This window comes from Podarcis bocagei (genome assembly GCF_964188305.1).
Source record: "Podarcis bocagei genome assembly, chromosome: 11".
In the NCBI taxonomy this organism is placed as follows: Eukaryota; Metazoa; Chordata; class Lepidosauria; order Squamata; family Lacertidae; genus Podarcis; species Podarcis bocagei.
The window spans coordinates 9104256-9131799 of record NC_138136.1 but is presented as its reverse complement, the minus strand read 5'-3'; the positions used below and the strand labels follow the sequence as shown (position 1 = coordinate 9131799).

The following is a 27544-nucleotide window of genomic DNA, read 5'->3' as shown; positions in this document are numbered from 1 at the left end:
CGACTCTGGGGTTGCAGCGTTCATCTCGCTTTATTGGCCGAGGGAGCCGGCATAGAGCTTCCGAGTCATGTGGCCAGCATGACTAAGCTGCTTCTGGCGAACCAGAGCAGCACAGGGAAACGCCGTTTACCTTCCCGCCTGAGTGGTACCTATTTATCTACTTGCACTTTGTGCTTTCGAACTGCTAGGTTGGCAGGAGCAGGGACCAAGCAACGGGAGCTCACCCCGTCACGGGGATTTGAACCGCCGACCTTCTGATCGGCAAGTCCTAGGCTCTGTGGTTTAACGCACAGCACCACCCGCGTCCCTATGAGTAGCTTCTTTATCTATTGATTTATTAGCTTTTGTTGGCAATGAGAGAGATTGGGGTGCCGAGGACTTGCTTATTTGCCTTAGTTTTTACTACCATCTTAATTTCATCAAAAGGGACAGTACAAATCGATCCCCAAAAGGAGCATGTTCTACAAATGTACTTTGAAGGAAGTGAAGCACAGAAGAACCAATGATACATTACTGATTTTATAAATGCTCACAGCTGCACACGTGAGGTATCGTATGTAAAAGAATTTTATTTTCAGACAAAATGCTTGCAATAAATTCATCCAAGCTGAAATTTCATCATTTTTTTGGGCAAAACCACTTGGCAATTCAATTTAGTGATGCGGACTTAGCCAATTGCTTATGCACTTAGCCAATTGTAATTAATTCAAGAAAGCGGCACGGTGAAGTGAAACAGCAAGCAAAGGCTGCTATGCAGTTTTCATTCATTTAAATGAGGCTTGTGCATATGTTTCACAAAACACATTACAGCAGTGATGGTCAAACTTGGCCGTCTAGCTGTTTTGGGACTACAGTTCCCATCATCCCTGACCACTGGTCCTGTTAGCTAGGGATGATGGGAGTTGTAGTCCCAAAACAGCTGGAGGGCCAAGTTTGGCCATCACTGCATTGCAGTATCTGGCAACCAGTGCCCAGCAATGCCAAATGCAGTTAAAGGATGTACCAGAACTGTTTAAACTCTCCTGTTATGATGGCTAAGAAGTGGATTAATAATAGAGATTTGTGATTTAAGCTGATTGGAAACAAATCAAACACTATCAACCACCCAGACATCACATGGGTGGAAACACATCCCATTGTGGCAAGTAGTGGCAGGTCGGATCACAAATCACCTTTATAAAATGTGCATTTATTTTAAAATTAGGATGAAAAAATATGTACAGTAAGGATGTGTTTTTTTAAGTCCTCAGTTTAAAACACTAGCATTAAAAGCTTGTATCCCCCAATAAAATCTGACAGGTTTCTGGTTACCATACTGCTTTTTTCATACACTGATACCTCCAAGTTTTAGTTTCCAGCAGGTGTGAAATGAGACAGCAATACATGCCTGCAAGGCTTGTTTTGCTAAAGTTACACACCTTGCTGTATAAACGATCCCAGTGGAACTGCCCTATCTTTCAGAATCGTTTCAGATATCACAAAGTAGCAGAGTATAGCTACCTCTTCTTGCTCAATACCCCCTCCAGGCTAACTTTGTGATGTCTGGTGACACATACTACTTGATAGATTCGCAGGAGCCTCTTATGCTATCAGCTCAGCAGCTGCCAAACTAGTTCATCATCAAACAAGAACTTTTCAAGATGTCACAACGTTTGGGACAGAGCAATCCTGATTAATCCCAAAGTGTCTGCAACAATTAACTTCGCTTGTTGTTTTTTTAGATGTCTGAAAGTGTGCTAGTGTTAATCCAGTAGCTCAGAGGAGTACCAATCAGGTATCTGGTTAAATCCCACACTTTTGCCACTTGCTTTGCTGACAGAAAACATGACAAAAATGTTGGAGTGTACAGAGGCCAACAAATTACAATGAAACATAAAAAGAATGTGGCCGTTCAACCCATGATGTTGCAAGTCCTGTGCACAGAGGGATCGGTGTGTGTGTGTGTGTGTGTGTGTTTACATGGACACAAGTAACTTGACTAAATGGAAGGGATGATCTAGATGGGAATATGGAAGGCGGGCAGAGTTTTCATGTGTGCAGACAAGCAGGGGAAATGGGACTCTAACAGGACTCTGATATGGGTGCTGCACTGTCTTATGGGGAAGGCTCACGGCTTTGGAACATTATTTCCCTAGTTTAACTGTTTAAAACTGAATTAGGAGCCAGAAGTAAGAGCACTCACAAGTCAACAGCCAAACAGGAGGAAAATCTCCACAGGTGCTGTAAGAGCAACCCGCTCTTATTCTCAATACCAATGCAATGTGTTTTGTATTTCTTCAGCCTCTTTTCAAGGATATTTTCCTTTCACGATTCCTTCAAAACATAGAGGTTTCCTTCTTTCGAGAGAGAAAAGAAAACAACCTTTCTTTTGAAGGAGTTGTGAAAGGAGGGGGAAGGAAACTGGCGGGAAGAGCACTTAAGAAGCTTGCAAATTCATTGGGCCAGTTCCAGGGGGGGTGGGTAGGAATGATCTTTTTTGTTAACACCTGTGGATGTTTTCCTCTTGTTTTCTTCGAAATTAGACATCATGTGCCAGACAAAGATTTGTCATCTGTGTCACTTGCATATCTTTTCCATAAAAAATTGTCATTTTTCTTCCAAAGAGACTTCTCGTCATCCTCTTTCTTCTGGGATGAAGTGACTGCAGAAGCTCTTTCGCACAGTTTCTCTATGGCTGCCACGTCCGTGAGTTTTTCGAGGCTCTCATCATTCGGTTCATTCAGCATGTCCCAGAAGTCTTTTGGCCGAGTTCGTGCTTTTTCTGCAGGACCTGAGAGAGTCTTCCTAGGTGCCTCTGTTGGTCTATTTTCATGGCTCTTGAAGAGGTCGTTTAAAATAGAGATGTCTCCTAGCATGTCTGCGAAAGAGCTTTTCTTGCACATTTGAGCATGTCTGCTTTCTGGTGGAGACAGAAAGGGTTCTCTTGGTGACTCCATCCCCTTCAAGTTTGGCTGTCCTTTTGCAGACAGCCCCTCAATTATTCCTGATTTACTGCTTAATGAGTCAGATGCCATAAAGTCCTTGAATGCCTGGCTGTTTCTCCTACTAACGCTATCTTGGGTAATGACAGTGGGCAATTGTTTATCTTCCACATTATGGCACACAGCAGCCTGTATGAAGGGATGAAGTTGAAACTGCTTTGCTCCTGCGTCATGTCTTTCTTGGCCGCAGAGATCTGTTGAAGACTCAGACTTTGATTTTCCACGTTTAGAAATTGCCTTTCTTTTTCTAAACGGGGTTCTGTGCACATCTCCTTCCTCGCTTCCTTCTGAAACAGATACTGGAACATCAACTTTTAATAGGTCCTTTAATTCTGGATATTTAGCACTGTAAAAAATTTTCAGCATTTTCTGCCTTTCTTCTGATGTAGTTTTGATAATATGCTTGGCAAGTTCTTCCACTGAGGCCTTCTGAAAATGAGATGCCATTTCTTCAAACTGTTTCCTACAGCCATCAGTGAAACAAAGCATAACTAATTATCCCAATAATGTAAAAAAAATAAACAAAAAAATGGATGGATATCTTACAACATGAATCAGTAACACTAATTTCCAGGTGTCCAGAAAAAAGAGAATTCAGAATTATTGCCAAGCCATGGTTTACAAAGCCTTAGTTTACAAAAAGCTGATATAACATGGTTTGCAAAAACATGAGGTGAGATTCACCTAATGAGTCCCAGCAGTGGAAGTCCTGTGGGACTTTTCCTCATCTCCTCCCCCCATTTATTGGCTAGACAATAAAAGTTCTTCTAAAAATTGCAATTCCAACCATTAAAAGGAGGACACAATTCCAGCAACACTAAACTACTGTAGAAAAATTTCAGGATACACCAATATTATGTTTTAGACATGATCACTCTAATAGAAAACTAGAAGAAGCGGCATGCTCTAACTTCTCAGGAAAGCTGAGCAAACCTGACTGAAGGTATTTGCAATGCACCATCAGAACTGCTCATTTTGCTGTCTTTCCACAATATTTTCTGTTGTTTATTCCCAAAAGGTTACACTTAAAATCACAAAGGCTTCAAAACAATACTGCTTTTAAACATAACCTTATTAATAATCCCCACTGAAAGCTAAAGTTTCTATAAAGCAAACTAAGAAAAAACAGAAATGGAGGTCATTTTTGCAAATTGTATTCTTACCTGCGGATTCTTTGGGGTGTTTTTCCAACCAGGAAGGCAATGGAGCCAACTCGGTGAACCTCCTTCTTCTTTTGACAGACAGGATGTCTAATGTAAAGTACTGAAGGCTTGCTGGTTTCATTTACTGAATTATCCTTTTTGGTGTTCTTCTTCCTTGAGAAAGCTTCCCACGGACTCTTCCTGCTTTTCTAAACCAAATGTGAAATATAACATGTTAGTCGTTTTTCACCTAACTTTTTCTCCTATGCTCCTAGCCGAGGTTTGGTTTTGGGTTTGTTTGTTTTTTACAGGGGACAGATGTGGCCTTTTTGAGTTGTTAAGGTCAAGGTCCCTCAACAGCTGTTTGATATTTCTATTAGGAAATCGGACTGCTATGTTTTAATAAGTCATAACTTGTCCCTGGAGCCCAAACATGTCAAAAAAATGCTCTGTGAAAAACCATCACTTTCAACTGTCTCTGTATTCAGTATACAGTTAGTTTGCTGACACCAAAAAAGGGTGCCTTCTAAAATGGGAGAGGGAGAGGGAAAGCTAGTCATTGAGAAACTGGTCATGTACACTTCATTATTATGGTCTCATTTATGCCCCACTTTTCCACAACAGGCTGCATTCAAGCAGACTACAAAAACAATTTATTATTATTATTATTATTATTAGTTAGTAGCACATTTATTTAAATATTAATAAGTTGCACATTCATAAAAATACACTATGCACAATTACAGTAAGAATAATTTTTAAAAGTTAATAAATATTGGCTGGTAAAATATAATTCAGATTGCAGAGTAACATCATTTTAGGAGATGTTTCAAATGAGGCAGGACTGATTTCCTGCCGTTTTTGCACCCAGATTTCTCAAAGCAACCTGCGCAGTGAAAACCGAAATAATGAAGACAACAACAACAACAACAACAACAGTCACCTAAAATAAAACTATAAAAAGTATGTAAAATTTAAAATACAATAAAATTAACTGTAAGAAGTCCTAACACTGCAAACTAAGCGACATCATAGAATTAAAACAAAAACAAGCAGAATGGTAAGCATGGAAAACCAGTCTGACAGGAGTAGCCCAGTGTCTGCAAAGGCTTTTCCTGGAGCTTACATGTTCCAATAGTAATATAACATACTTCATTGAATAGCAATTGCAGTTTCTGAGCAGCCTTCAAAGATCTCCCTGCATATCACACATTTCAAAATATTTATTTACTAAGCTGTGTACCAACATCACCAACAGTTTCAACTTCTCCCTTTTCAGTGCAGTCGATCCAGAAGGTCCAGGCTATAGGCTGCAACCCACAGTCTCCTTGATCAACACACACATACCCCAAATTTCACTTAGCTACACTGCCGCCTAAATTGTCTGCTGTGCCACAGAAAACTTCACTTTTTGATTCCCTGGTTCTATTTTCACCCAGCCACCTGCCCTGGTATCCCTGTTAACCCATAGAAGGGTACAGCCCCTACAGTGTCAATTCACAGGGGATGCAGACATTTAGCAAAGGATGGAGCTTATGGTATGGCAGCTGTAGCCCCACAGATGGGGTGCTGTCTATAGCCTCTGGCTGCGGTGAGCTAAGCATTATCATGTTCCTGCAACTGTCTGGAAACCTAGAGAGATGAAGGGTCATGGTAATGCTTGCCTCACCAATGTAACTCTTCAAAGGAATAACGGCACCAACAGCAAGGTGACCCAGCAAGGCGTAATCAGAAGATATATGCAATACAGTTCAGAACTTTTTACATCTACCTTGGTTAGGGGTCTTCCTTTTTCACTAGAGATTTTCAGAGCCAAACCAATACAACTAGCTTTAAGGGAGGGACATTTAGAGGAGGGGGTGGGAGGAGTTGTTTTTATTATTATTATTATTATTATTATTATTATTATTATTATTATTATTATTATTATTACAGTGGTACCTCCAGTTGTGGATGGGATCCGTTCCAGAGCTCCGGTCAGATCCCGAGGTTTCTGCAACCGGAGGGACCACTTCTGCACATGCATGCGTGGTGGAAGAGCGCTTCTGCGCATGCACGTGTGGCAAAACCCGGAAAAATACTTCCAGGTTTGCCGTGTTCGCATCCTGAAGGATAAGCAACCAGAGGTGTGTATATCCAGAGGTACCACCGTATTATTTATACCCCGCCCATCTGGCTGGGTTTCCCCAGCCACTCTGGGCGGCTCCTAACAGAATATTAAAAATGTGATAAAACATCAAACATTAAAAACTTCCCTAAACAGGGAGTTGGCTGAACTCCATCTATCCCGCAAGTTACCACTTCCTTCACATACTTGCTTTCCCCCTAGGTTAGCAATCTAGGGCTGGATCTTGACCTGGGGACTCCAGTTCCCGATCCACATAGTTTTATATCAGCCACTGCAGAAATCACAGGGGTATTAACATTTAATAATGGTATTAATGGAAAACAAACCAGCATATCACCTTTCAAAGATTTTTTAAAACATCAGAATGTTCATTTATTCATCTCATTCATTAAACAGTAGCAAATGCTTTGACCAACACGTATGTTTAAATGTAAAAGGTGGTGGTTTTTTTAAGTCTGTTTGGAAAATAGCCAAATTTTGTGTTTGTAATGGAACAAAATTACTGGTAAAACTAATACTGTTCACTGTAAATAAATACCCAGATGGCACCCATAGTTGGAAAAGGACAAAAACAATTCTAAATGTGTCTAAAACATAAATTGAAATTACAGAGTCATGAGAAATTGAAGACCAAAGTACGAGATTGGCTCCATTATTATCAAATAATGGAGGTTTATAAACAAGACAGGAGAATTGGCTTCCAGGTGGAGAAATCAAAATTAGAAACAGAATTGTTAGAACCTAATGCTAAGAATTTGTCTAGAATGTATAACTTGTTGCTGAAATGGAATACACAAGATGAAACAGTGAAATCAGCTATGATCAAGTGGGCACAGGACATTGGTCATAATATTATGTTTGCTGACTGGGAACAGTTGTGGACCACCGGTTTGAAATTTACGGCATGTAATGCCTTAAAGGAAAATATTATGAAAATGATTTATAGGTGGTACATGACCCCAGTCAAGCTAGCAAAAATTTACCATTTGCCTGATAATAAGTGCTGGAAATGTAAAGAAACTGAAGGTACTTTCTATCACATTTGGTGGACGTACCCGAAGATTAAGGCTTTCTGGGAAATGATATATAATGAAATGAAAAAGGTACTTAAATGTACCTTCCCTAAGAAACCAGAGGCCTTTCTCTTGGGCATTGTCGGCCAATTGGTGTCAAAGAAAGATAGAATTTTTTTTATGTATGCTACCACAGCAGCAAGAATACTCATCGCAAAGCATTGGAAGACCCAAGATCTACCCACTCTGGAAGCATGGAAGATGAAGGTGATAGACTATATGGGACTGGCTGAAATGACCGGCAGAATCCGAGATCAGGGGAAATAGACGGCGGAAGAAGATTGGATGAAATTTAAAGTTTATCTTAAGAAACATTGTAAAATTAATGAATGCTAAAATGTCGTGGTTTTAGGGGGGGAAAAGGAGACTACAGCTGTAAAAGATTAAGTAAAAGAAAAGAATAAGGGAAAATTGGATAAAACCAAGTGTTAGAATTTGCTGAAATAATTTTGGAAATTGGGATGTAGAAAGGGGAGGTATGGGGAAGTCGGCGAAGTAAGGTTTAAGAAAAAGGGATATGAAATTATACATGTTTGTCTGTGTGTGTCCCAATCCGGCCCAATCTCCTTCTAAATCCAGCCTGCAGACGGTCCAGGAATCAGCGTGTTTTTACATGAGTAGAATGTGTGCTTTTATTTAGAATGCATCTCTGGGTTATTTGTGCGGCATAGGAATTCGCTCATTATTATTTTCCAAAATACAGTGGTATCTCAGGTTACAAACGCTTCAGGTTACAGACGCTTCAGGTTACAGACTCCGCTAACCAAAAAATAGTACCTCAGGTTAAGAACATTGCTTCAGGATGAGAACAGAAATCGCACAGCAGCGGCGCAGCAGCAGCGGGAGGCCCCATTGGCTAAAGCGGTACCTCAGGTTAAGAACTGTTTCAGGTTAAGAACCGACCTCCAAAGTTCTTAACCCGAGGTACCACTGTATAGTCCAGCCCCCCACAAGGTCTGAGGGGCAGTGGACCAGCCCCCTATTGAAAAAGTTTGCTGACTCCTGGTACCAGCTTCTGCTTCCCAGTAACCACCTTGCATTGAGCTAAATAATAATAATAATAATAATAATAATAATAATAATAATAATAATAATAATAATAATAATAATATCTTTATTGTCATGATATCTGAGACATGATAATCTGTTTGGTTGCCCATCTCAGACCCAAGAATAGAGTTGCACTTATTAATGCAACACTTGTTTGCACCACGGTCCCGACCATCACTGAAGTTCAGAAAAGGCTTCATCTCCAAATTCTAATCCTTTTAGAAATAGTTCGACATTAAAAGCCAAAGCATGTACCATCAGATTAAACATAGCAGCCCCTCTAGCAAACATGAGTGGTTTCACCATACCAACCATTAAAAAAACTCCCACAGTATCACTTAAAAGACGTTTAAAACTACAGGTTAGCTATTTGTTGTGCAGTGAAACTGGGATGTTCAATTGTGGGGATTTTGTGCTGTGTTTTATTTTTGTTTCTTGTTTGACTCACTGTCATGGGCCAAAAAGACCATTGGAAAACCTATGGGCTGTGCATCCTCTTTCAGCTTTCTTGGCCGAACCTAAGATCTGCACAGATGCTCTGCGCTCAAATCTACTGCAGCTGACAGAAATCCTTTTGTTTACATGACCTATGAAAAATACCTATGTAATACAAAATACAAGTGGCACAAAGGGTTCTTAATAACGCTACTTTTGTATTTACAGTACTCCACAGAGCCCTTAAACCTGCACTGGGCATAGAAAGGGCACGTCGTTGAACCCCAAGCTGACAGAATGCTTAGTTCCCTCATTTACACCACACTGCAATAACATAAAGAGGGGTTTACCATTAATCCAGGTTTTACTACAAAGCATCCTGTTATTTCTCTGTCAAAACACTGTCAAGAGTGCCAAGTGTCTGTCATCCAATTCAGGGGATTAAGTCTTCTTTTATAGTGCGATACTTGTACCAATTTATAAAAATACAGATATAGTTTCTTAGGGCTGGTCATAGTCTATATTTTGGACTGGATTCACTCCGCAAAGGTTGAGTATGACAGCTGGCAGGAAGCTGAGGGGAGAATACATCCTCCCCCTTTTCAGTCACCACATTTCAGTTGCCATAGTGATTAATCCTCCATTCAATGGCTGTCTTTGTATATTCCTTTTCAGTAAAACTTTAAGTAAACTTAAGTTGAAAACAAGCAATTGGTGGGGGGGGGGGGGGAAGCCTCCACATAAAACCAAGGTACAGTATTTTAAAAAGCAAATTAATTCTAATGCGGAATATTATTTCTTCAAACCTTTGAAATGTATCCCGTTTCTTTTCATATAATTATTTTTCCTCCTTTTTGCTACCAAGAATAGGGATGGGTGGGTATTGCTTAAAGAAGATCTCTTACACATAGTGTTCAAAGGAGCCAAACAAGGGCCATTCCAGAAACCAGTAATTTCGAATTCTTATTTAGGCTGTTTCACAGAAGCTGTTTTTGCCAATTAACACATAAATTAATTAAGGAATCAAATAAGGAACCCAGACATCCAATTCAAAATAGATTGGAAACAGTAGAAGAGGATGTTTTCCCTGACTCCAGAAGGCTCGAGTTACTTTTATGTTGTTGGAGTTTTTTATTTTTCAAAAAAGGATGCAGGCAACCCTTAAAGCAAAATAAATTAAAGGAAATAAACCTGGAACACCCAATATGCAGACCAGTCAGAATGTGATGGTCCCCCCCCCCCCAACATAGCTGTAATGTAAGCAAAGTAGAAATAAAAGCTTAAGAAATATTTAGTGGACATTTTGGTTGGCACACTTCAATTAGAAAGGATATACCGTATTTTTTACACCATAACACTCACTTTTTTCCTCCTAAAAAGTAAGGGGAAATGTCTGTGCGTGTTATGGAGGGAATGCCTACGGGTGGCATGCCTACGGATTTTCCTCCTCTAAAAACTACGTGCGTGTTATAGTCGGGTGCGTGTTATAGAGCAAAAAATACGGTATCCAGTTTTATTTAACTCTACCCCATAAGGGTATTCTTCCATTTTGCTCCCATCTATTCAATTTTGAATGGAAACAGCCATTATTACTATTCTTCTTCTTCTTCTTCTTCTTCTTCTTCTTCTTCTTCTTCTTCTTCTTCTTCTTCTTCTTGTTACTACTACTACTACTACTACTACTACTACTACCTTTAAATGTTTTCAAATTAGATATACCTCCTCAAACAATGACAAATACATAACAATATATTAGTATTTGCAGAAGGAGCAGTAGCAGAGCTGTAAGAAACTGAAGGAAGATAATCTGTAATTGATCTGATAACCACCACAGAGGCACCAACTCTATAGGCCTGAGGTGTTTTCAGCTCGGTTGGGATGGGGCTGAGGCACCCACAACCTGAATGGGGCACGACCCCTCTGCCCAGCACCTGTCTCACAATGGGGCGGCCAGGACCGTCCGGAGTGTCCCGGGGGTGTTGGACCACAAGGGTGGGGGCCCTGCAAGGCTGCCTGGAGCGGCAGCAAAAGGACAGTTCCCCTCTCTGGTGCGGCTGATAAGGGACAGAGTGAAGTTTATAGCATCTTCCCATGACCTAAAGGAGAATCTGCTACAGATGAAATGTAAGTTTATTTTCAACTGGGCAATCCTCCAGACCACAAAACCCACCACAGTTCAGAGATTGCCGTGTTCAGCTTTCAGTGCCCAGGGTTCAGAACAATTTCCCGTTGCATAAAACAGCTTATACAGGCAAGGACACCCACAAATCCTTTTATTAATGTAGTGTTAAATCTGAAATTTCAAAACTTTCAGGAGTCACACAAATCAAAATTGCATAACCTGGTCCATTAATCCTTAGGCTATGCAACATAGTTTGCAGCAAACAAGAGACTATGCTGCTCTTAGTACTGTACAGGCAACTCCCCATTTATGCAGGAGTTACCGTATTTTTCGTCCCATAGGACGCTCCGCCCCATAGGACGCACCTAGTTTTTTTGGGGGGAAATAAAGGAAAATTTTTTTCCCTTTATCTCCCCCCCCCAAAAAAAAAAGCAGGTCGGGGAAACCGAACCAGGTCGAGGAACAGCGGGATGGCGGCGCTGCGCCTCCCTGCTGTCCCCCGAGCTTGTGGGGCTGGCCCATGTCTGCCTGGAGCGAGGGGCGCTCTGCTTCAGGGCGCCCCGCCCACCGGGCGGCAGGCTGCTATCCGCAGCGTGGGGAGCCCTGCGAGGGCCTCCCACAGGGCCCCCCACGCTGCGGATGTGTTCCTGAAGCGCCGGGTGCTCTGCTTTCAGGGCGCCTGGCGCTCCGGGAAGCAGGCTGCTATCCGCAGCCTAGACAGCCCTGCAGGAACTCCCGCAGGGCTGCCTAGGCTGCAGATGTCTTCCTGAAGCCTGGAGAGCGAGAGGGGTCGGTGCGCACCGACCCCTCTCGCTCTCCAAGCTTCAGCGAAAGCCTGCATTTGCCCCATAGGACGCACCCAGATTTCCCCTTCATTTTTGGAGGGGAAAAAGTGCGTCCTATAGGGCGAAAAATACGGTATGTTCCGAGGCACCACACGTTTAAGTGAAATCGCATATACCGTAGATTCTGGCGTATAAGACGACTTTTTAACCCCGGAAAAGAGGTTAAAAAGTCGGGGGTCGTCTTATATGCCGGGTATGGGTGGCGGGCGGCGGGCTCCGCGCTGGCTTATAACACGAGCCAATTTTTTTTTTAAAAAAAACATGAATTGTATGTAAAAGCAGTTTGTATATAAAAGCAGACGGCTTAAGCTTCCCACCCACTTCATTCCGTGGAACCGAAAGAAGACAAACTTCCTCTTAGACTGTGTCCATTAAGAATAAGTGAATAGCCAGCAGAAAAAGATAAGAGGCCAGAGCAGCCGTGATTTCCTAGTTCATGAAACGTTCTTTGAGTTTATTACAGGGGCTGAGCTAGAGGAAAGCAGAGGAAAGCAGAGAGAAAGTGTAGTCTTTTAAAAATATATATATATGAATCATCAGCAATTAAACAGCGCACAGGAAAATTAGCCGTACGCTGAGGACATAGCAGTCAAAGACTGCAGAAAGATTAATGGCTTTGTCAAAGTATGTGGTAAAGGCAGTAAATGAAATCACTAGGCATTTCACCACCAACAGCCCTGAGGTTCCATTTCCTGTTCAGACTTCTGTCCAAGTAAGTATCTAATGCACATCAAGAATCTGGCAACTCCATCTCCACAGACGGGGTGGTGCATGTGGTGCCAATCCATGTGCTGGCAAGGTATGATTCTTAACAACCATTACCTTGTTGTCTCCTGCTTCTATCCCTGCATTTAACACTTTCTGGGACAAATAAGGTTAACATATATTGCAGCCTCGCAATGTAAGTGGCTTGCAAAGGCATTGTTTGAGAAATGATGCACCGTAGCTTTAAAGGTTTTCTTGCACTGGTGTATTTATGCACTGGTGAACTAAGTGGGCAGTATCATGAATAGAGATGGCAAGATAGGGGAGGAAGATCTGATGGTCCCAATGAGGACTGTGTGCTCAGATAGCAGCTGGGTCACAAAGGAAAAACTGGAGTCAGGGTCAGAGATTGGAGGGGCAGCAAATCTTCAAAAAAGATTCTCATTTCTTCTCTTCTGTGAGCTTTTGCAAACCTGTAGGAGTCTTCAGGGATCTGTGTGTGACTATAGAGCTGATATATCTGTATACTTATACTACTTTGAGCATTAATATTTTTTATAATTTCGAAAAACTACTAACTATCATACATTACTAACAGCAATGAAAGCATATTACTGGCTTATAAATCATTTGGAGACTACTTTGTAGTGAACAGCTAACAAGTCAAATAAATAAATATCATACAGTATAATTAATCTTACACAGCACATATAAATCTTAAAAATCTTATACTGTGCATACACACACACACACACACACACACACACTGCACATATAAATCTCTGGCGGGATAGAGGTACAAAATAGTTGTTTAAAAAGCAGATCCACAGCACATACCTAAAGCATTTCAGCAAACACTTTAAAGCATACGACTTCCCCCAAAGAATGCCTTAAACTACAGGCGCAATGTTTCACTGGGCAAAGCTGTGTGCTTCACATAAGTGATAGATGTGCTTAAAATGCATTGTGTGGATCTGCTCTTAGTATTGGCACATGAGGAAATAGACGAATTGCCTCATTGGATGTGTCACTATCAGTCCCACACACCAGTCCTGTCAGCAAAAACTCTATCCCTGCAAAATGAAACAGATGCAGCTTTCCCCAACGCTGAATCCCTAATCTGGGAAAGCTACAGATTTTCCAGTCATAGCCTTCCCTGAAGCTTTTGAAGATGCAGAAACCATTCCACAGGCAACCCTACACACAGCTTAAGCACACAAAGAATGTGTAAATGGGAAAAGTACGACTGCCAACTTCTTTCTAGCTGTGTTTCCATGCCATTGACAGTAGCTGACAAAGAAAGTAAGTAGGTCAGATTTTCCTCATCACTCTATCTCTCTGCTAGGAAACGCTTTCTTAATTTCTTCATAAAAAGCTATTGTTAAGGGCAGATACTGGTTCTTTCATCTGTATGACATGGCACTTGTGACAGTTAAGACTCTGAAACCAATTTGGGGAGATTAACAATAGGTTGTATCCAACAAAGTTGTGCCAATAGCACAAGACCTTCCACCTACACAAACAGAATTCCTCTTCTTGACTGGTGCAGCACCACCCAATCTATTAGTGGGTTTCTCCAAACCTTCTCCAGCAGATCTAAACAGGGTGCAAGAGGAGAGGAGGGACAGAAGTCCTGTTGCGCAGGTGGAAGTCCTTGCACCTAATGGGGAAACTCCATTGGGTACAACCTGATATTTCCATCAACATGTGAACTGCTCTGGGAACAAGAAAAGTTTTACAGTGCAGTTTTTGTGAAAGATGGTAACTGTCAGTTGGCTGGGATTAAAAGCTTCTCTGACTTGAAAGCTGACCTCAGGGATGTCTCAGAAGAAAGAGAACCAAAGGAGAAGAGAATCTAGGGGGCAGGGGGAAGAGGGATTGAGAGAAAGGACTTCAGGCTCCAGGTTAGGGAGTCAAGTAGCATATGACTGCCATGTCAGACACCAAGAGCTCTCCTGTGTCTGTAAAAGCAGCGCAGAAGGAAGACGTTTGTCCGGTGCAGTTTCTACCATCACTGTAATGTTGTGGCCTATAAATCCTAAACTGGAAATAGAAGCCAAGAGACAAAGGAGGATGTGTGCTTAAATATATACAGTGGTACCTCTGGATGTGAACGGTATCCGTTCCGGAGCCCCATTCGCATCCAGAAGCGAACGCAACCCGCGTCCGAGCGTTGTGATTCGCTGCTTCTGCGCATGTGCATGACATCATTTTGACCGTCTGCTCATGCGCGAGCGACAAAACCCGGAAGTAACGCACTCCGCTACTTCCGGGTCGCCACAACGTGCAACATTAAAATACTTATCCCGAAGCTACTTCAACCCGAGTTATGACTGTACATTAATGAAATGTCCGTTAAATATTTCCCAGTGAAAATATATTTTATCTTTTATAAGGTATTATCCACCAAACTCCTAGCTCCCTTGATACAAAAATAGCAGCAAGCGCTTTGTTTGGACTCTGTTGGAGGCACCTTGTCCAAGGAACTAGGCCTCTGATCACTCACGGTTGCTAATATTGAAAAAGGCAGGTTTAAAAAGCAAGGGGTCGAAAACCAACAACAACAACAGAAAGAGAAAACATTCCACAAATCCTTCTCTTTACCTTGGCAGGGCGCACTGCTACATTTGCAGGGAGCTGCGAAAACTGCTGCAGTTCAAAAACGTCTTGCACCGCCCACCGACTCATCTGATTTTCTGCCTTGCTTGAACCAACCACATTTTGATTTGAGTGGACATACGACACTTCTGCAACATCACCTATCAGTCGAAAAAGAAACACAAGAGTTCATTCATCTAAGGATACAAGAAGATTGGCAGGTAGGCATTCAATGAAACCAAAGGAAACTTTGCACCAGCAGGCATTGTTAGGGGAAAACTGAGCCCTGAATCTCCTGCCCTTTTCCCTCTTTTCTTTAAGTCCTCTTTTTAAAAAAACACACAACAGTATTTGTATACAAAAGAGTTTTCTTTCTGAACTTTGGTCTGTGTTTGCAGCTACACTTAAGCAAATTCTAAGCTTCGTGAGCCTGTTCTACAGCCTATAAGGATCCTAAAGGTAAAGGGTAAAGGGACCCCTGACCATTAGGTCCAGTCGTGGCCGACTCTGGGGTTGTGGCGCTCATCTTGCTTTATTGGCCAAGGGAGCCGGCGTCCAGCTTCCAGGTCATGTGGCCAGCATGACTAAGCCGCTTCTGGCGAACCAGAGCAGCATATGGAAACGCTGTTTACCTTCCTGCTGGAGCGGTACCTATTTATCTACTTGCACTTTGACGTGCTTTCGAACTGCTAGGTTGGCAGGAGCTGGGACCGAGCAATGGGAGCCCACCCCATCACGGGGATTCAAACCACCGACCTTCTGATCGGCAAGTCCTAGGCTCTGTGGTTTAACCCACAGCACCACCCACGTCCCTTCGCCACCCACGTCCCTTCTAAGGAGCCTAGCAACTCTTAATTGCCTGGTTAGCAGAATGCACATTTCAAACCAACAACCTTGAACTTTTAACCTTTTAAGGAAGATTAACCTCTCTGAAGGTGAAACCCAACCCCCTTTTTGTGCTGTGCTGTGCTTGGCAGAGGACTGAATTGGGCAAAAGCTGTCCCTCCACCCAGCTCTGCTGGCGTCCGCTTACAAAGTGATGCCAGCACCCTGTTCTGGGAGCTCAACAGGCAGTTAGGCAGAAGAGCTGATGCCCAGGGGAGGAGGAAGGGGGTGCGGTGGGTGTGGCCCACCCCAGGTGTCACCATTGAGGGGGGTGACAAAATAATAATATACCGTATTTTTCGCCCTATAAGACGCACTTTTTCCCCTCCAAAAATGAAGGGGAAATGTGGGTGCGTCTTATGGGGCGAATGCAGGCATTCGCTGAAGCCTGGAGAGCGAGAGCGGTAGGTGCGCACCGACCCCTCTCGCTCTCCAGGCTTCGCGGACCTCTCCTCAAGCAGCGGGAACGTTCCCGCTGCTTGGGGAGAGTTGCCGGCATCCCGAAGCCTGCGCGCGCTGATCTCAGCGCACCCAGGCTTCGCGGATCTCTCCCCAAGCAGCGGGAACGGTCCCGCAGCTTGGGGAGAGTTGCCGGCATCCCGAAGCCTGCGCGCGCTGATCTCAGCGCACCCAGGCTTCACGGATCTCTCCCCAAGCAGCGGAAACGGTCCCGCAGCTTGGGGAGAGTTGCCGGCATCCCGAAGCCTGCGCGCGCTGATCTCAGCGCACCCAGGCTTCGCGGATCTCTCCCCAAGCAGCGGGAACGTTCCCGCTGCTTGGGGAGAGTTGCCGGCATCCCGAAGCCTGCGCACGCTGATCTCAGCGCACCCAGGCTTCGCGGATCTCTCCCCAAGCAGCGGGAACGTTCCCGCTGCTTGGGGAGAGTTGCCGGCATCCCGAAGCCTGCGCGCGCTGATCTCAGCGCGTCCAGGCTTCGCGGACCTCTCCCCAAGCAGCGGAAACGTTCCCGCTGCTTGGGGAGAGTTGCCGGCATCCCGAAGCCTGCGCGCTGATCTCAGCGCGTCCAGGCTTCGCGGATCTCTCCTCAAGCAGCGGGAGCCACCGCTGGGCTCCCACGGCTTGCAGAGAGCTGCCTGTTTGGGGGCTGGGGTCGGGGGAAGCTTGGGCTGCCCCAGCCCTGCGCCTGGGGGGAAAATATTTTTTTCCCCTTTATTTTCCCCCCAAAAAACTAGGTGCGTCTTATGGGACGGTGCGTCCTATAGGGCGAAAAATACGGTAATAATAATTTATTATTTATACCCCGCCCATATGGCTAGGTTTCCCCAGCCACTCTGGGTGGCTTCCAACAGAATATTAAAATACAATAACCTATTAAACATTAAAAGGTTCCCTAAACAGGGCTGCCTTCAGATGTCTTCTAAAAGTCTGGTAGTTGTTGTTCTCTTTGACATCTAATGGGCGGGTGTTCCATAGGGCAGGTACCACTACCAAGAAAGCCCTCTGCCTGGTTCCCTGTAACTTAGCTTCTCGCAGTGAAGGAACCACCAGAAGGCCCTCGGCACTGGACCTCAGTGTCTGGGCAGAACGATGGCGGTGGAGATGCTCCTTCAGGTATACTGGACCGAGGCCGTTTAGGGCTTTAAAGGTCAGCACCAACACTTTGAATTGTGCTCGGAAACATACTGGGAGCCAATGAAGATCTTTCAAGACCGGTGTTATGTGATCTAAGCTGGATGGCACTCACTGCAGGGCGCCTGCGCCATAAGTCTCTCCTACCCAAACTGTCTGCCCACTGCCTCTCCCCCAGCTGTAGGGCAGCTGTGTGGGAGGAGGCAGGCAGACTCTGGATGCCCCACGGCTTGCCCCGCCCTCACCCTGCCCCTGGGCGCGTCACCCCAGGCGCCCAAGCAGCTTCCTCCGCCGCTGCTGATGCCCACAGCAGCCAGTGGGAAGTCTGGGGGCAGGAAGAGATATAGAATCATAGAATCATAGAGTTGGAAGAGACCACAAGGGCCATCGAGTCCAACCCCCTGCCAAGCAGGAAACACCATCAGAGCACTCCTGACATATGGTTGTCAAACCTCTGCTTAAAGACCTCCAAAGTAGGAGACTCCACCACACTCCTTGGCAGCAAATTCCACTGTCAAACAGCTCTTACTGTCAGGAAGTTCTTCCTAATGTTTAGGTGGAATCTTCTTTCTTGTAGTTTGGATCCATTGCTCCGTGTCCGCTTCTCTGGAGCAGCAGAGAGCAGATTTAGAGCAGATATAGGCAGGGCCAGTCCGAGATCCATTAGATCCCAAGTCAGCCCCACTGCTGTCATGTGACGGCATCAGCCCAAATCCAGGCCTGATTGCTCTTTGCCTGCCCTGCTGACAGATGCATCTGAGCTGTGGATCTTTCGCTTTGTTAATCCTCATTGGGCAGTACCCCAGGGTTTGGACTGCACTCCTAAATAAGAACATGAAATCTCTGTTGAAAGCAGCAAAAATTCAGAAGCAATTTTTGATCATCTTGAGATGCTAACAACACAAATGGTTCTGTATTGTCTGTAAGTTCACACAATACAAACAGTGTTTGGTTAAAGTAAGCACTGCACTATTTAGAGTCCAAAAAGATAGAATAAGAGCAACAGTGAATCTACCATATTTACTCAAATCTAATGCTCACCTTTTTTTGGCCAAATTACTTTGTGAAAATTAAGGTGCACATTAGGTTTATGGCACATTTACGTCTTCCAGCAAATCCTTTTTTTGGTTTCAAGGTTCTGAAAATGGAGGTGCGCATTAGATTCGATGGCGCATTAGACTCCAGTAAACACGGTAGTAAGACCAATAAAACAGAAGAAAGTTTTAACTTGAAATAAAGCTTAGTTTAGACTGTAATGCAGACTGGCAGTAAACCTGTCTCAAAAGCTCCCCTAATTCTAAGCGCTAATGGCAATTTCAAAGAAAACTTCAATTGTTGATATAGGATTATGAGACAGCTAAGGCTTTTGTCTTCACCAATATTTGTTCTTGTTTTAGAAACAGGTCTTTACAATTATTTGACAAAATAATCCTCCAGGTTTGTAAAGAAATTCTTTCCAACCCTGTCCTGCTGTAAATACACTCATTTGAGGAATAGGAGAAAACTCAAAGTGCCTTTGCTTTAAAGCATCATTCACGGAACCCTATTGGTTATTCTGCACTGTATGATATATTTGTAATTACCAAGAAGTCTGTCCAGGGATCCCACATTTTTTCCTTGGCTTTCAAATGTTTGCTCGCTGAAAGAAGTCTGGCACTTATCAGAATGGTTTCGTTTTCTCAGAGTCAAAGAGAGACTCTTAGGATACACTGGCGATTTGGGTTTAATTTGAATTCCACACCTCTCACTATTTAGCCTCCCTCTTCGTATATTAACTGGGAAGCCGTCTTCTGGTGATGAGAACTCATCTATGTGAGAATCGGCATCGCTTTCCCCAACACTCAAATTGCTCTTGTGCAACACAGTTCTTGTGGAGGAGGTATCAAGCCCCCTGTTAGAGAACCGTTTTTCTTTCAGAATGCCGGTAAATTTCTGCTTTCCTGATCCAGACATCTCAATATCATCAGACTCATCACTGATATCACTTGCTTCTTTCACTGATGTGATCTTTCGGGTGTTTTCAAATGGTGTCATTTCGCTGTAAGGTGAAACACTCCTGCTACTGTGCTCAGAAGTCAAATGCTTTTGCAGAGATGTATGCGTGGAGCCTTTTACTCTTCCTAAACATTCACAATTTGTTGCTGCACCTTTACTGCTTTTAGCAGATTTCTGGTCAGTAGGAACTTGAGAAGGAAATATGATATCATCACTGTCACTTGAACTGCATTCTGTCTCCATAACGACCCCAACTTGATTCAAAATACGCATGTCTTTGTATTTATTTCCAGGGTCCTTTTCTTCTTCAGGGTGTAGTGAAACACGATAATCACAGTCTGTAGTTTCTCTATGAAACTCTTGTTTCGCAGCTTTGATTGGTGACAATAAGTCTCTCTCAGGTCCTGCAGTACTGCAGTGGTCCTCAGTTTTCAGGGAACATTCATTTCGGGAGCTTTCTTTAGATATTTGCCACATTGATTTACCGCCAACACTTTCACCACTGGAGACAGCAATGCAACTATCATCCTCAGTAACTCCAGTGCCCTTTTCTAGTAGTTTAGGAAACCCACACTGCAGCAAAGTAAGCTGTCCCTGCAGAACTTTGCTGTTTTTTGTATTGCAAGATCGGCTTTGTTCTGCTTTGACTTTGGAATTTCTCGCAGGCTCCTCGTCACTGAAGTCACTGCCACAATCAAACTCTTCCCTTTTCGACAGTTTCCTGGGACTGGCAGTGTCTTGATCTTCAGAACCAGCCTCTGCGTGCTGAAATCATGCGAGAAACAGGAAAATGTGAAACAAAACTGCAATTTAAAACGTGTCTTCAAACTATCAATGCTTATGCCATAGTCATAATTATTAAAACGGGGTGGGAGGAGGCTCCTGTAAACCTTTTCTAGTGCACTGTGGGATCTACATAGGAACTGGAACAGGGGCTCCCCTCCCTCTTTGTCCAGATTGCTGGATCAGAATTCCTGCCATGGAGAGATGGAGCCCTCCTATTTGAAAAGGATGTGCATGGATCCAGCTCATAAAATACAATTATCAGACATTTAAAAACGTAGGAAAACGGCATTATATATATATTTCTTTTTAAAAAAACCACAACTAAAGTTTGTAAATGCTTCTAAATTACCTGCTTATTGACTCTTATTATCTGCTTATTGACAAACCATTCCCTCTAGTTTGTTACCTACTATTTGGTTATGGAGAAGCAACTTCCTCATTTTCTTACCATATCTTCCAATGTCTCATTTTTGTGCAGCTTTTAAAGATGCATTATTATTTGACCCGACAGCAACCAAAACTAAAAAGCTCAACTTATAGGCTGATGCTTACAGGGCAACTGGGAAGCAAGTCCAAGTCCATTCCGTAGGGCTTACTTTTCAATACACTTAAAATTACAGGCTTAATTGAATTATTTGTAAGAGGGCGCACTGCAGAAGTAGCTAATCTTTAATGACAGAAACAAAAAACTTCTTGATAAAAAAATACATTTTACTTATTTTTACAGGACTTGTTTGGATGTTTAATGTAGTCTCTGTTTTATTGTGTGACATTTTGATGATACCGCTTACAGTATATTTATGGTATAGTAGCTATGTGAGCTACATTGGACTTCTTTTAGAAAGGTTTTTAAAAAAACACCTACACAAATAGCAAAACTAATTATAGATAAGCCAAGGTTCCCAATTATAAGAACATTAGAATTTAAAAGCAGAAAACAGGCCTTTCTAAAATGATGTAGAATTATACCCATTTGTGCCCACCCCTCTTCTGATGGAAAGCTCTTTGATCCAGTGGAGGAAGGAAGCTGGTCCAGTCAAATGCGACTATGGGGTTGCGGCACTCATCTCGCTTTCAGGCCGAGGGAGCCGGCATTTGTCCACAGACAGTTTTCTGGGTCATGTGGCCAGCATGACTTAACCGCTACTGGTGCATGGAGGACCATGACAAGTGCCAGAACACATGGAAACAGGACACCGTGACAGAAACCAGAGCGCACGGAAACGCCGTTTACCTTCCCGCCATAGTGGTACCTATTTATCTACTTGCACTGGTGTGCTTTCGAACTGCTAGGTTAGCAGGAGCTGGGACAGAGCAACGAGAGCTCACTCCGTCGTGGGGATGCGAACCGCCGACCTTCTGATCGGCAAGCCCAAGAGGCTCAGTGGTTTAGACCACAGCGCCACCCACCTGCTGGAAGGAAGAAAGCTTCCATCAGCCAAGGAGACACCATTAAACTCAACCTCTAACGGCCACATTTTATTTCTTTCACAAGTGTATGTTTTAAAAATATCAATAATGTGTTATTAAATTCCTTGTTTCTCTCCATTTATTATTTGGTACGATACACTGTTCTGCCAAAAAAATCACTTGGCAGATTCAAAATGAAAAAAGACACATAAGTTCATAAGCCAGAAAAGTAACTTTATACAATGTGCACAGAAATGTTTTGAAGTAGGGAGAAGTTTCGGACACTTCTAACCCTGTCGTCCTAGGTTTTTCCCCTCCAGTTTCCTCCGGGTCTACTCCAACTGACAGCTCAAGACTTTATCACAGTTAGCAGATCCAAAATCTTAAAGCAGTACATTTCATAACATGTGAAAACAGAAAGGCAAGTTGATAATTTACCGTTTCTGCTGCGTCTCCCTGGGGTTCCTCTTTTAACCATGTAGTAGCTGTCATGACACCAGCTTCCACTTGGCCCTCTCTCTAAAAAATGAAGCAATTTACTAATGGTTAAGCTTACATCATGTAGTCTCGCTGGTCTGATCAGTCACCTTTCTGCACATCAGTGCATGCCTGTTCTAGATACTAATAATGGAGCCATTCTCTGAGTGCTGATCCTTGTGTAGCCAAAATGGCAACACAGACACAGAGAGAGAGAGAGATGTCAGGGCATCAGCAGGCTTGGGGGAATTGCTTTATTTGCATTCAAGGACAGAGTTAGCAGACCTTAATTCATAGCTGTCAAGCGTCCCTTATTTGGCGGGACAGTCCCTTATCCCAACGCCATGTCCCGCTGCTCTTATTGATGATGTCCCTTAAATAAGCTACTGAAGGTAATGGGGCCCTTTCTATGTCCAGCTGTCCTTTGTCAACAACAAATTGTTGCTTTTTTGTGTTGAATATATGCTATATGGTAATTTATGGACCTAATAGGTATCTAAAGCCATTTGCACATAACAAAATATGTATTTTATCAAAGTAATTCTTGATCCCTTATTTTGGCTGCTGATCCCTTATTTTCGAGGCTGCTGGTCCCTTATTTTCAAATCCGTAAGTTGACAGCTATGCCTTAATTCCTGATATTTTCCTCGTTGGGGATTATTACTATATATAAATATATATACACACACACACACACATACACACAGGCGTACCTCGGAAGTCGAACGCCTTGCAAATTGAACGTTTTGGCTCCCAAACGCCGCAAACCCAGAAGTGAGTGTTCTGGTTTGTGAACGTTCTTTGGAACCCCAACGTCCGACGTGGTTTTCACAGCTTCCGATTGGCTGCAGGAGCTTCCTGCAGCCAATCGGAAGCCGTGCCTTGGTTTCCAAACATTTTGGAAGTCGAACGGACTTCCGGAACGGATTCTGTTTGACTTCCAAGGTACGATGTATGTGAATAATTAAAATATCCACAATGTGGCAACAAATGAGAGGGTTTTTCTCAGTAATGACGCTCTGCTCAGGGAATGCCTCCTGCTCTCACATTTGACTGGCGCTATGCTGGGTTTTCGGCACTAGGTGGGTTTTTTTTTTTGTTTTAAACCATTCAGCTTGATTGGTGCAGGTGGGCATCTCTGCCCTTGATGGACTTGTTTAAGTTGTTTATTGTTTACTCTTTAGAACTATACTGGCTTTAACTGTATTTTATTTTGAATTACTATGATGTACCCTGATCTGGGAGCATATTCAATGAAAAACAGGTTAGGAGTTTCTCAAACAAATAAATATTAAAATATCAAGTTACAGTGGTGCCCCGCAAGACGAATGCCTCGCAAGATGGAAAACTCACTAGACGAAAGTTTTCCGTTTTGGAGGTGCTTCGCAAAACAAATCTCCTATGGGCTTGCTTTGCAAGATGACAATGTCTTGCGAGTTCCTGCTGGTTTTTTTCCTTCCCCCCCCCTTTTTCTAAGCCGCTAAACCGCTTATCAGCTGATCCGATCAGCAGATAAGCCACTAAAAGCCGCTAATAGTGCTAATCCGTCAATGGGCTTGCTTCGCAAGACGAAAAAACCGCTAGACGAAGAGAATCACAGAATGGATTCTTTTTGTCTTGCGAGGCACCACTGTAATGTGGTGGTGAGGAAGTTCAAGCCTTCAGAACTCTTCCCAGGTTATACCTTTTCTCTGTCTGGGGATATTCTGTGCCCTTCTCAAATACTTTTGCCTGGCTGGAATGTTTCTTTGAACTGTGAACATGCTGGTTGCTTGCTTGGGTGTAAAGATGGCCTTGGCCCAGTATACCTGAAGGAGCGTCTTCACCCCCATCGTTCTGCCCGGACGCTGAGGTTCCCTCATTGCGAGAAGCAAAGCTACAGGGAACCAGGCAGAGGGCCTTCTCGGTAGTGGCGCCCACCCTGTGGAACGCCCTCCCATCAGATGTCAAAGAGAAAAATAACTACCTAACATTTAGAAGACATCTGAAGGCAGCCCTGTTCAGGGAAGTTTTTAATGTGTGACATTCTAACGTATTTTTAATCTTTGTTGGAAGCCGCCCAGAGTGGCTGGGGAAACCCAGCCAGATTGGCGGGGTACAAATAATAAATTCTTATTCTTATTCTTCTGACTGGAAGGTAGCCTACTGTACAAAGGGTTACACCAACTGCTTGGCCTACGTTTTGCCTCTGGCCCCAGCCACCATTGGCATGTGCCCCCCAAATGGATGCCCATTAGGGAATGCTGCCCTTGGGACAAAAAAGTTGCCCCAGCCCCAAGTTAAGGAAAAGTTACACTTGCAACTAGACTGGATTTCTCTTATGTGGTGAGAAAAGCAATATTACTAACTTTACTGTTGTGAAAATCCTCCCACATTTCAAAACATGTGTTTCTTCACAAGCCTGATAAGATATAGAGAAAAGACGCAGAAATATTCAAAAGGACAAAGGTAAAACACCACACCTCCAGAATCTCTTTTGTCAGACAGGATCCATGGTCCTGAAGCTTGAAAAGGTTATGAATACCAAAAAGTTCTCCTTGGTGTTGCTTTGATCCTTGCACAGCCTCAAAATACCGCTTGGCATTTTCACTTCCCACTACAGCACAATGCAGTTGCTAAAACAGAGTAGAACATAAAAAAATAATAATAATAATTCAGGAGCATGTTCCTGCAACATGTCAGAATTTCCTGGCATTTACAGTTTATGTGCAGATTTAGCCAGAGCAGGCAGAAATTCCTAAAAGAGTAAAATATTGTGTTTTATTTTCCCTGGCAGATGCCACCATTGTGGAGTAATATTAACCTGAACAATGTTATTGGAAAATAAAGAAAATGTGCTCTGAAGTCTCCCGTGTACCCTGTATAACATAGGAAATCAAATAACTGTGCTAATGTACTCCAGCAGATACACCGTTTTGCAACACACCCAGCTACATACTGCAAATAACGAAACAAGCTGGGCAGTAGATGATCTCCAAGTGTAGGCCACAGCCCCACTGCCACCATCCTCAACAATCAAATAAGAATTTAGTTAACATGAGCTAGGAGAAAGCAATATACAATCCACAGGCTACATCTGCACCACCAAGGCTTTCATATTACTTGAGAAACAGCCTACTTGTCCCTTCCTCATAGTCAACAGGCAAAATCCAATGTGGGACCACAACTGGTGAAAAAAGGCTTCCCACTACTCTCCACCACCTTGCTGTAGAGCAATAGAATGCTCAGATCAGAGGCTGGTGGCACAGTATATAGCACAATAGGGGAAGACATTGGAGATAGGACGAAAATAAAGGCATCCTTTGCCGCTCATCCTTCCTGAAAAATCTACATGCCTGAAAAGCAATATGAAGCTCCTGTTCAAGGCTGCCTAGAGCACAACACTGGAGAAATCCTTTTACAGATCTGCAACGTTTTTTGCAGGTTTCACCTGTTACTTACTATGTTGTACCATGTTGTGAAGCTTGTTGTCCCCTGAATTGCCAAATGCCAGAAAAATCTCCGGACCTCTCTGTTAAGTATATTTGGTTTAATTGACACAGAAATGGAAAATGTATGTGTATCAATGAAGGTTTATAATGGAAAATGGCTAAATGTGTATTGCTAACATTGGCATACACAGTAGTTTTCTAAGTGGACTCAAAGCTCTGGATGAGTTGATAATTAACTAACTGTTGTTTTCTGCTAGCTAACATGTGAGTGTTGTAACTTGAGATCAGATGACAAAAGTATTGAGTTGCAGATTCGCCATCTTGAAAGGATGGTGGCTGTTAGCTTTTCTCTGATAGAGAACAAAAGGATAGGATAGTGGCTTTTCAAAAAAGCTGCATAGCCTTAGGCAGGCTAGAATAGGGGAGAGAGGCACCGTTTTAATTCTTGGAGCTACCTTTTATTTCTAAGATGCTGAGCCTGTGCTGGATGGCACATGGATATTTTAGATGTACCTTTGATGCTTATGTTCTGTTTTTGAAGAGTTCTGCACGTAAAAGTTTGAATCATATTTTTATGGGTCTGGACAATGATTTCTTTCAAAAGGAGTCAGGTCTTATGCTTCTAGTCGCTTCAAACTGTACAATATTAATATCTGCAATACTCTCTTCCTAATCTAACAAAAAGGTGTAATCACCACTTGCTGGTCAAAATCCTGGCACTATCACAATTTAAAGTATAATTTGTTTGCAAAAACGGCACTGCGATTTATTTATTTTTAAAGGTTTTACACAGATACTTGGAATGACACCATCTGAAAATACTATTGGGAAAATTCATTTGAATTTACAAGGCAATGATTTCAATCAAGTTTCTCAAACATACATCAATGCTGCCTGTAAGCTAATTAACAAAATGTATAGCGGGCAGGATTTTTAACAATGTTTAAAGTCTTGCCAAAGGTAGTTGGCCTAAAAACTGAGCTGTTTTGACAGTGTTTTTCTGTAAAAGACCTGAACTTCAGGACCTCTACAATTATTTATTCTGAACTGATCACATTACCAGCAATATTACTTCCCTCCTCCCCAAACAAACAGTGAGGCCAACACTAGTAACATTCATTACTTCAAATTATTTCAAGAGGAATATTAGCTGCAATTTGTGTAGAGAACAATTCATTTCCACACAGAATCTTTAAGTTGTACTCAGCATAGATCCACTAAAATTCATGAATTTAAGCCCCTAGGTTTCAATGGATCTGCTGCTCTGAGTAGAACTTAGTTGGATATAACCCAGTATTGTTAAAACCATTAAATGTTGGTTCTTGGGTAATTCTTATTTTAATTTTAATATTTTATCGGCCAGGTGTCAAGAGAAGGAGTTCAACGTTGAAGGAGTTTAATATACATAACCCATTAGTGCAAACACACAATAATAAGGTTCCCTGTGGAGGAGATTGCAGCTGCTGCACTCCTCCTCCGATCCTCTTGCCATAAGCTAGGTCATGGTTAAGTGATGTGGCTCTCCAGGCAAACCATGAGCTGTAAATCCAAGAATAAACCTTGGTTACCGCTTGTGACACATCTGGAGAGAGATCAATGAAGAGCCCAGGTTCAGACAACAAACTAACTCAAACCGTGAGAAGATAAGTTTTAGAAGGCCAGTGAACAATGTCAGAAAATTCTAATGTTTATCAGGGAACTTATTTATAGAGCACCACCAGTGTATACAGCATTTTACAATGTGATTAATAATAATAATAATAATAATAATAATAATAATAATAATAATTTATTATTTATACCCAGCCCATCTGGCTGGGTTCCCCAGCCACTCTGGGCGGTTTCCAACAGAAGATTAAAATACAACAATCTATTAAACATTTAAAGCTTC

At 42.8% G+C, this 27544-nt stretch overlaps 1 protein-coding gene across 5 annotated transcripts in view; it reads right to left on the bottom strand.

Moving 5' to 3' along the window:
* Window positions 1-549: 549 nt before the first annotated feature.
* ERCC6L2 (ERCC excision repair 6 like 2) overlaps window positions 550-27544 on the bottom strand; it is a 64751-nt gene continuing 37756 nt past the window's right edge. For all 5 annotated transcript variants that reach the window (XM_081213530.1, XM_081213529.1, XM_081213528.1 and 2 more), the window contains 6 exons: window positions 24685-24837; window positions 22184-22264; window positions 19138-20314; window positions 15086-15240; window positions 4145-4332; window positions 550-3444 (listed from right to left, as the gene is read on the bottom strand). In XM_081213530.1, coding sequence (XP_081069656.1) covers window positions 2526-3444; window positions 4145-4332; window positions 15086-15240; window positions 19138-20314; window positions 22184-22264; window positions 24685-24837 — 2673 coding nt within the window. In that variant the 3' untranslated portion in view covers window positions 550-2525. The remainder of the gene's footprint in view (window positions 3445-4144; window positions 4333-15085; window positions 15241-19137; window positions 20315-22183; window positions 22265-24684; window positions 24838-27544) is intronic.